Source organism: Acanthisitta chloris, unplaced genomic scaffold (assembly GCF_000695815.1).
Source record: "Acanthisitta chloris isolate BGI_N310 unplaced genomic scaffold, ASM69581v1 scaffold23216, whole genome shotgun sequence".
Taxonomy (NCBI): Eukaryota; Metazoa; Chordata; class Aves; order Passeriformes; family Acanthisittidae; genus Acanthisitta; species Acanthisitta chloris.
The window spans coordinates 20377-29751 of NW_008679035.1; the positions used below are offsets into that span (position 1 = coordinate 20377).

The window sequence follows — 9375 nt, forward strand, 5'->3', positions numbered from 1 at the left end:
GGAGACAAGTTGAATTTATTAATTAAGAAACGAGGATCGATGCCCGAGACATTTCCTGTGGATTAATGATAGGCTGGGAGGAGCTGATGGCCTGAGGTGCAGCTAAGGACCATTAACGCCAACTGGTCATGAATCCCCAGGAAATGCTCCATGCCAAGGTCGTTAAGTGCCTGCATATATTTATGGGGAATAATAACAACAATAATATTTGTACAGGCTCTCTCCCCACTGCCCGGCCTTGCTGGAGCCATGCTGAGGGCTGCTGGGAGCACTGGGGCATCCCAGCCAGGAGCCCTCCAACCCAATCTCAACTGAGGTAGGGGACACATCAGGGTGTCTGTCCTGGGGCACTGGGCACCGTGTCCTCACATCAGTGCCAGGACTAAGTGCACAGCGGAACAAGTTGCAAGGCACCTGTCCCTGGGCACTGTACAAACCTCCTGTTCCAATACAGGCTCTGGGAGATGTTGTGATGCTGGCACATCTCCTGCTGACCTCCTAGGGACACTGCAGAGCTTCATTAGCTGCTTCCTTGATGACTTGGCGAGCAGGTCTGTCCCTGTGTCTTGTGAAACACGTGGGGCCACGCAGTGAAGAGGCAGGAGAGAACTGGCACCACGGCCTCTGGTGCAGGGGCCTCTTCTGGATATTTCCATCACCATGGTCCTGTCTCAGGCAGGAGGAGTGCTCAGTCTTCCAAGTAACATTATCCCCTGGGCTCAGGAACAATGTGCTCCCCAACTTTTCCATCGCTGCACAACAGAGCAACGTGGTCATCCTCACCACATCCATCTCTGGCAACACCTACTATCCTCCAGCCCTTCCACCACCACTCGAGGTACATCCCAGCATGGAGCCAGTGTCCAGGACACCAATACCTACATAACCACTCCTCTCCATCCCTCCAGCTGCACTCTGTATTGGGATACCCCCAGGAGACAGGGGCCTGGGCTGTGCAGCACAGCAGCTGTGCCACCCCCCCAGGGGAGAGCATCCATCAACCACCAGCACATTCACCCTCTCCTGACCTGGAGATGGACATTCCCAGGCTGGCCTGAGCCTAGGCAACCTGCTTGTCAGCGACAGAACTCGGTGGGAGAGCAGAGCTCGGCAGGGAGAGCAGAGGAGCCAGGCATGGAGGCCTGAGTGGAGGTGTTCTGGATCAGCTCAGGGTACTTTGGCTCTGGCTGGAGACACAGTGGGTGATTTCGAGGTGTGTGATACCGGCGCTGCCTCTGTTCCTTTGTGGGCAAATATATAAATCATGAGTCAAAAAGGCATTTGATTCATTTAAACAGAAAGGACGTGATCAGGACTGTGAGACTTCAGAGAAGATCAAAGGTTTAAAAACGGTTCCCAGGAGAAACAGGAATTATTTAGGCAGGAAATAATGAGATGAAATTAAGAAGGTATTTAGGCTGCACATAAGGAAGAAGAAAGGAGGCAAAGTGAAGCCCCTTAACCCAGCACAGCACTGCATGGGCGGCAGGAGCTTCCTGGGGGGCAGCCAGAGCCCAGGAGCATCCCACCAGCACCAGCCTGGCAGGAGAGGCAGGATGTGAGCCCCTGCCCTGGCCGGGGCCACCCACCACTGCAGGGAGCTCATGGCCCTCCAGCTCAACAGATCCCCTAGTCAATGAGAGCATCAACACCATTTCCCCATGAGGCTGCCACCACGGGGTGGTTCTGAGCCTCCAAAGGGAAGGAAACCTCCCATCTTCCCTCGGCAGGGAAAATCCTTCCTGAGAGCCTTTCCACCCCATGCCAGCCTCTGAAAGGGGCTGTCCCCATGGGGGATGTTTGGGAAGAGGGGGATGTTTGGGAAGAGGGGGATGGTTGGGAAGAGAGGAATGGCTGGGAAGAGAAGGATGGCTGGAAAGAGAGGCATGGTTGGGAAGAGGGAGATGGCTGGGAAGAGGGGGATGGTTGGGAAGAGGGGCATGGCTGGGAAGAGAAGGATGGCTGGGAAGAGGGGGATCATGTGGAAGAGGGAGATGGCTGGGAAGAGGGGGATGAGAGGGGGAAGGGAGAAAAGGGCAGAAAGCAGAGAACAAAGTGCCCATGGGCGGTTTAAAGGCCCCTTCGAGTTCATACTTCCAAGGACATCGTCTCCCCCACGGAGAAGGTCTCGCGGAGCCCCCGCGCCCTGCGGCGCTGCAGGCAGCACCTCCCGCCCGGCCGCGCCTGCCTGTGCAGCATCGCCAGCCGCAGCACTCACAGCTTGCTCCGTCTCTCACCACCCTCCCTTTGAGCCAGGAACAAAGGCAGGAGCTGCGCGGCAGCTCGGCCGGACCAGCTGGGTAGGGTTTAAGCATCGTGGCCCATATGTGCTGAAATACCCAGACATATTGGGGTTGTGTTTAAAGGAACAGTCCCAGCTTTGGCGCAGAAAGCGAGCGTGAAGTTTTACCTCGGGCCTTTGCAAAAAGGCTGGGTGGGTTTTTAGCAACGTCTCAAAAAGGCAGAATACTTAAAGCAGGAGGTATATAAGTGAGGTTTTCAGCGTACTTAATACCCAAGGAAAATATTTTCTCCCTGTTCCTAGCAAAGGTCAAAGTAGGGAGAGCGACTGGAGAAAGCATCTCCTTATTTTACCAGCCTCACACTATGCTGAAGCATCTCCACTACGCAGTGACTCATGGCTGATAAAGCTGATAAGAGAACTGGAGCATCTGCCCTGTGAGGACAGGCTGAGGAAGTTGTAGCTGTTCAGCCTGGAGAAGAGAAGGTTGTGTGGAGACCTCATAGCGACCTTCCAGGATCAGAAGGGGCTACAAGGGAGCCAGAAAGGGACTCTTTGTTAGGAGCTGTAGTGATGGAACAAGGGGGAATGGGTTCAAGCTGAAGGAGGGGAAATTTAGGCTAGCTATTAGGAAGAAGTTTTTCCTGTGAGAGTGGTGAGACACTGGCACAGGTTGCCCAGGGAGGCTGTGGCTGCCCCAACCCTGGTAATGTTCAAATCAAATCCAGGTTGAGCCTTAAGCAAACTGTTCTGGTGGGAGATGTGCCTGCCCAGGGCAGGGGGTTGGGGCTAGACAATCTGTAACTTCCATTCCAACCCCTAAAATTCTATGATTCTATGGTGGCTGAAGCACAGGTTGGATTGGAGCTAAGAGCTTGCCTTGGACCAACCATGGACAACTTCCCTGGATCTCTCTGTTTTACTCGGTTTTGGGTTTGGAAGGCTTTGTTCTGGTGGGAGATGTGCCTGCCCAGGGCAGGGGGTTGGGGCTAGACAATCTGTAACTTCCATTCCAACCCCTAAAATTCTATGATTCTATGGTGGCTGAAGCACAGGTTGGATTGGAGCTAAGAGCTTGCCTTGGACCAACCATGGACAACTTCCCTGGATCTCTCTGTTTTACTCGGTTTTGGGTTTGGAAGGCTTTCTTGTCAGTCCTTGCTCTAAGGAAGTTAATACAAAAGCTGTAGCTACATTTGATTAACTCCAGGCATTTAGTAATCACAGTGATGCATGGAGAACCTACACTCCCTCCCAGTGTATGAATCACAGCCACCACTTCAGTGCACACTGCTTATTTCGAGCAGCTCTTAAACTACACCTCCTTTGTGTAAGGTGAAGTATTAGACACAGGTGAAAAAAAGAGGCATGAATGATAATGCAAGATCTCCTGGCACAGTGTAGGAAACTCCAACACAGGGCAAACTGGGAATGAAGAGAAGGCTGTATCTCCAGATATAGACAGTAAACACAGTGCTCCAAGAAGGTAACAGAGTGGGCAGCAAATACCTCAGAGGAAAAGCAGCAGAAGTTTGGACTGAAAAAGGAGGAAGGGGACCAGGTGCCCAGGCTGGGTGCTGTGCCAGGCTGCCATCCCCCAGGCAGGTCCTTGGCTCTGCTCCCTGCCCCACATGGGAGCACCCCAGCAGAGCCCTGTGAAGCTTTCACTCCTCAGGTGGTGTTCCTGTATGCTTAGAGAAGCCCCTTGGGCACCTGTGAAAGTCCTGTGACAAAAACAAACAGCTGTTTATTTGAAAGAGGTTCAATTTAATGAGCCAGGGCTATGGTACAACACTTTGGGGACCTGGAAAGCAAACAACCATCCTCCCTGACAGATAGCAGCCACAAACCAGCCACACTCTCTCAGTTTTAGGACATGCTCTTTCTCTCCCCAAGAAGCACTTCAAGGGCTAAGGATAGGGTAAGTAACACAGGCTGTGCCAGAGCAGGAGCTCAGCCTGCCCAAGTCCTCACTGGGCATGACATATAATTCCATCCTTATGAATAGTTTTTCCATATATGGTTGGAAAGGCTGTTTTCAGAGAAGCTTAGTGCCACCTTCTCTGTATTAGTGTATAACAGGGCAACTGAGGCACAGAGAGGTTGAAGTGACTTGCCTGGAATCACCCAGCACATGACAGAACTGAAATGAATCCCACAGATTCCAGACTGCCAGACCAGTGCTCTGCTGTTCCCTTGGCCAGGCAGTCTTCTCCCTGAGGATTAAATCTCTCCTCTGGACACCTAACAGGGCACAATACCACTCCAGACCAACATGGATTGCACAGCAAGTCACTGGTCCCCACATTACAGCCGAGTTGTGTATGCGGATGCTTTTCGGTACCCCCTTAGGAGATGTCTCTCTTAAAATTGCATTTGAAGACTTCCATTAAAGTCACCATGCTGTTCCCTGAGGTGTGGGTGCCACACCACAAAGCAACCACTCTGGAATGGCTCCTGTGCCTTAAAACATTTGAGAGTGAGAATGACACTGGAGTCAAATAGTTGATCCAAAGGCCTATGAAGGTATTTGCCCAAGGAACTCAGTCTAGTGAGCTCACCCCCATTTTGTGCAATATCTGCAGAGAAACAAGGACATCCAAGGCTTGGCTTGGTTCCTCAGGTCAGGAATATCCTGCTAAAAGACAAAACAGGAATTTTCTTCAATTCCTGCAGCTTTCAAGTATCTACTCATGTCTTCACTGAATGCAGAAGAGCCACAGATTAATATATATGGCTTTCTTCGACAGGAGTTTAGTATTGTCCTCATCAAGTCTTCATTGAGACGACCAGTGTATGTGTTTTCTTGATAGCTCCAAGGAAGTTTTTCCAGTGAAGTTTCCTGAAAAGGTAAAAGGTTTGCAGAGTGTCATGTTAAAAAGAACAACTGACTGCTTACAGCTAAATCTCCTTCCTCCTCTCAGAGTACCATGCAGGATGTTTTCCACCCTTGTGACACCATCTGGGTAGCACTGACCCTTCCCAAGAGCTGCACTCCTCTTCCAAAGGAGGAAGGATTTCATTTCCAGATGAAATCTTTCCCTGCCACAGGACCTGGCCACTCGCTCAGAGGGGACGGAACCAAACCAGAGTATAACTATCACTAATAAATGCCGCAGAACCTTCTCCTTTGAGAACCACCTCCCAGTGCACCTTTCCTATTCCCAAGTACAAAGTCCCAAGTCTGTTCCTCTCTACTGCCTCTCCCATTCTCAAGTCTCTTTCAGTCCCATTTCCCCTGACCAAAACTGAGAGAAGCCAGCCTTGCTCCAAACACAGCTCTGATCCCATGAGAAATGTTATATCCCGTGGTGTTAGATCCAGCAGGGACTCTCTTAATGCTATTAACCAGAAGCAGAAGGTGCTCAGATGTGGTGGTGACAGGCAGCAGAGTCAAACACAGACAGATACATAATCCCAAGAGGGAGGATGCACAAGGCACTGTTGGACTACCACAAACCTGCTAAGAGGAGAAAGGGAGAGATGTATACACAGGGCAGACTGGGTTGACAGGGGTCAGGTGGGTTTCTTGCCCTTCACTGATCGAATTTCAAGACCTCCTCATGCTCTTGAGACAGCACTCAAGAGTTCAAATACCCTGAAAAGAGTATTTAAGCCATGTCACCAGAGACACTTATGGTTACACCCCCACAGAGCAGCTGAGGGGGTGTCTAAGTCACCAGTACTTTTCCCTATATCCAGTCTCAACTTGCTGAGGCCACACGTGGAACAGAATGTATGAGGCAGTTCCACTGTGAGAGATACAAAAAATGATTCATCTGAGAAACTATAAATGCAATGGGATTCATTCCCTTAGCATAAATAATTCTTTCTATATCCTCCCTGCAATGAATCCCCATTTCTGATAGAAATAACTTTTAACCACCAAATCCATGCAGAACACAGGCAACTTTGGGACCAAATGGAAATGAAACAGACTGCTCAAAATGTAAGACCACTGAGATGTATGCCCTCATCCCATGAACGTGGCAGAAAAGTAATTTTACAGAGGGAGAAACAACTCAAAGAAAGTTTAAAAATGGGTCAGCAAGGAAAAATAATTGCTGGGAAGTTGGTGCTAACATACCAGAAGAAGAGAGCTCCAGCCATGAGGAATGAATGGAGGGCAAGGACAGATTAATGCACTGATGTTAGGAAAGGAGAAATAGTGTATTTGCTGTTTAGGTGCAGCAACAAACATCTGAAGTGGACTATGAATCAGCAGGTCGATCCCAACAGAACAGCTCCCAAGGAGGCAGAGAGGGACAAGCAGTGATGGTCACTTCCCTGAAACTCTCCAGACTAGTAGCAGTGTGACTACATGTAGTAGTTTCAAGAACAGCAGCTACTGGACCACAAAACAGCCTTGATGACTAGGAAATAAATAAGGAAAAGTGGAGGAGGCAGAGGCTCATCCAGCACACAAAATGTGCTCCGTATCCATTCATTTACCTGGCTTAGGACATAAAATATTCTGACGTTCCAGTATCGAGACAGATCCTGCAGAAGAGGTTTCAGGTAAATTTTGTCAAAGGTAGGGAAGCATCCAACAAGAGTTACAAAGGTTTCATCCTCTTCATCATCTGTTATGGACTGGAGGATGGGGAGCATTGGTGCAAGGCCAGTGCCAGAGGCCAGCATGAGGAGCTCTCCGTGCTAACAACAAAACAGAGAATGTGGAATGAGCTATGGTGGCTGGAAATGGATGTGCTCATGGTCAGTTCCTCCTTGCTGCCACGCTGGTAAAGGGTGCCCTGAGAGACAACATATAAGAAGGTCATGAACTGGCAAAAGCAAATCTCAGAATGGATTTTTCTGTGAAGGATTACAGATAGCACTTCCAGGGTTTATATCCCAAACCTAATGAAACTGGATTTGACCCAAATATAGTAATTTAGCCTAATTTTAGCCTTGATTTCAATTAATTCATGTTTCAGTTTCAATTCTGCAGTACACTTTGCTGACCCACTGTGCGTTTTCTCCCACTGGAAATGCTCCCTGTGTTTGTCTTGGATGCTATAAAGTTCAACCCTGAATGTTCTCAGGAGGAAATGGACTCCTCTTCATCCTGATCCATGTATCTTCCTGGAGCATTACCTCACCTTTCTCAAAGAGAGACCAGCAGCACATAGAGCTTTCCACCTGCAAGGGGAGGCCATTCACTCCACTTTCAATAGGGATGTACAGACAGTAAAGTTGTGTACAGGAGTACAGAAGGTTGCCAGCACTTTTCCCAGCTGGCAGCCAGTGTGCACCGGTGCCAGATCTGGAACTTCAGCCCCTCAGAGGCTGCTGTGCTCTGTTTTGACTGGACATTTTATTGTGAATGGATCTGATCTGCCCGAATCTGAGTCCTACTCTACTGGCAGCAAGTAGACCTATAAGAAAATTTTACGATGAAGCTAATATTCAGAACCTGTCATTCCTAAATAACAGACAGTTCTTCCACAGCAAGTAGTTTTAAAGATTGCTCAAGTGCATTGCAAACTGCATCTACACAGATCACGCACCACAGAATATTCTGAGTTGGAAGGGACCCACTAGGATCATCAAAGTCCAACTTATGGCTCCACACAGGACACACTTCTAGGCAAGACTGCTACATTCTGTCCCAAATGATTATCTGGAAGCTGTTAAGGAGAGAAGAGAACAGTAGCTTAAAACAGCAGGGAGAGTATTTCAGGAAGCAGGACACAATTGCTCAGCCACTTGGATTTTACAGCCTTATTTTTGTAGGAGGGAAAGGAAAAAAACCTCCAAAAATCCCACAATGCCTTGGGATCTCGATGACCAGTGTTTCCATTTTGCTCCTCATTTGAAAGGTCACAATTAAGTAACCAAATTAGTATGTGTGAGAAGCCTCCCTCCGAAACCGGACCTGCCTTTCTTTGCAGCCAGCCTGGTATCAGCAGGTGGGATCAGCCTTTGCAGAGTGGCTGGGTGCTGGAGCTGCAGGGTTTGGGGAATACCCAAGAGAGAAGAAGATTAACACCTCCCCAGCCACAAAGCAGTGATATGGGTCAAACAAGGCAAGAATCCACACTCATTGCTGGTGCAAAGTTCCCTTCCTTAAGCACATCTGGAACTTCCAATGCAAGTGAGAACAGAGAGCCTTTGACAGTACTTTCCAGTCTCCCTTCTACCTCCTTCTCCTCTTCCTCCTTAAATATTCTGCAGTTCCAGGTGGTGTACATTCTCCAACTGACTGCTAATGCTGCAGCACTGTACAGTAACCCAGGAAGTCCCTAAAACAATCATGAAAACAGTAATCAAATTGATGCCTTCCCTTTAGAGTACTGAACAAAGCTTGCTGCCACAAGCTGAAGCATCCTAGGTCCCTTAGGGAACTAACCTTATTAGGTCGATACGGGAAGCCTCCAAACGGCCCACGCCAAAAGACCATGTCTCCTTTCTTCCAGGTTTTTATGTATTGTGACATTAGCCCAGCTTCATAGCACTAATAAAAAACATTGCACAAAAGAAAAGAATAATTATACTCTGTTGGAAAGTTTCCCAGCTTAAAGTCAATTATAAAGTTATCTACATTTAAACAAGAAGGGGACAAAAAAACCCCCATTGCATGTGTTTAAAAAAAGAAAGAAAGATCTTTCTGTTTGGAAAATAACTCAAAGTTATACCCAAAACAAAGACATTTAAATTAAATCACATTGGATCCACTCCAGCTTGACTATAATGTAAACACAACCCCCTCTCATGCAGGCTGAATTTCCAAAACTGGAAAAAGCTTATCAGAGTTCTTGCTTACAAAGCACACAGAGAAGTGTCTTGCATGCAAAGCACAGTCCAGGCCTTCAAGTGTTCTCCAAATCTCAGGGTATGGGGCTTGGAAATGCCCTCTGGGTACTGTTAGTTATATAAACACTGCATAGCTCTTGCTTTATTTCAGTCTCTCAGATGCTGTGCTAATACAATTAGTGACCCAAAGCCAGGTTTCTCATTTGTGAGGCTCTTGTTTTCAGAGCAGATCATCTGGATGCCAAGGGATGCCTCCACATTTTCAAAAGAATATGTTAATGTGGGCCTCATGGAAGAAAAACATTAGCAAAAAAAAGAAAAAACCAACTGCCTTACTTTCTACCAGGCACAAACAATATTATCCAGGCTGTTGCCTG

At 48.2% G+C, this 9375-nt stretch overlaps 1 protein-coding gene across 1 annotated transcript in view; it reads right to left on the reverse strand.

Annotated features, from left to right (window-relative positions):
• Window positions 1–4841: 4841 nt before the first annotated feature.
• LOC103804536 (NADH-cytochrome b5 reductase-like) overlaps window positions 4842–9375 on the reverse strand; it is a 9898-nt gene continuing 5364 nt past the window's right edge. Inside the window, exons 4-6 of the mRNA XM_009077150.1 lie at window positions 8595–8699; window positions 6695–6898; window positions 4842–5084 (exon numbers count right to left, since the gene is read on the reverse strand). Coding sequence (XP_009075398.1) covers window positions 4881–5084; window positions 6695–6898; window positions 8595–8699 — 513 coding nt within the window. The 3' untranslated portion in view covers window positions 4842–4880. The remainder of the gene's footprint in view (window positions 5085–6694; window positions 6899–8594; window positions 8700–9375) is intronic.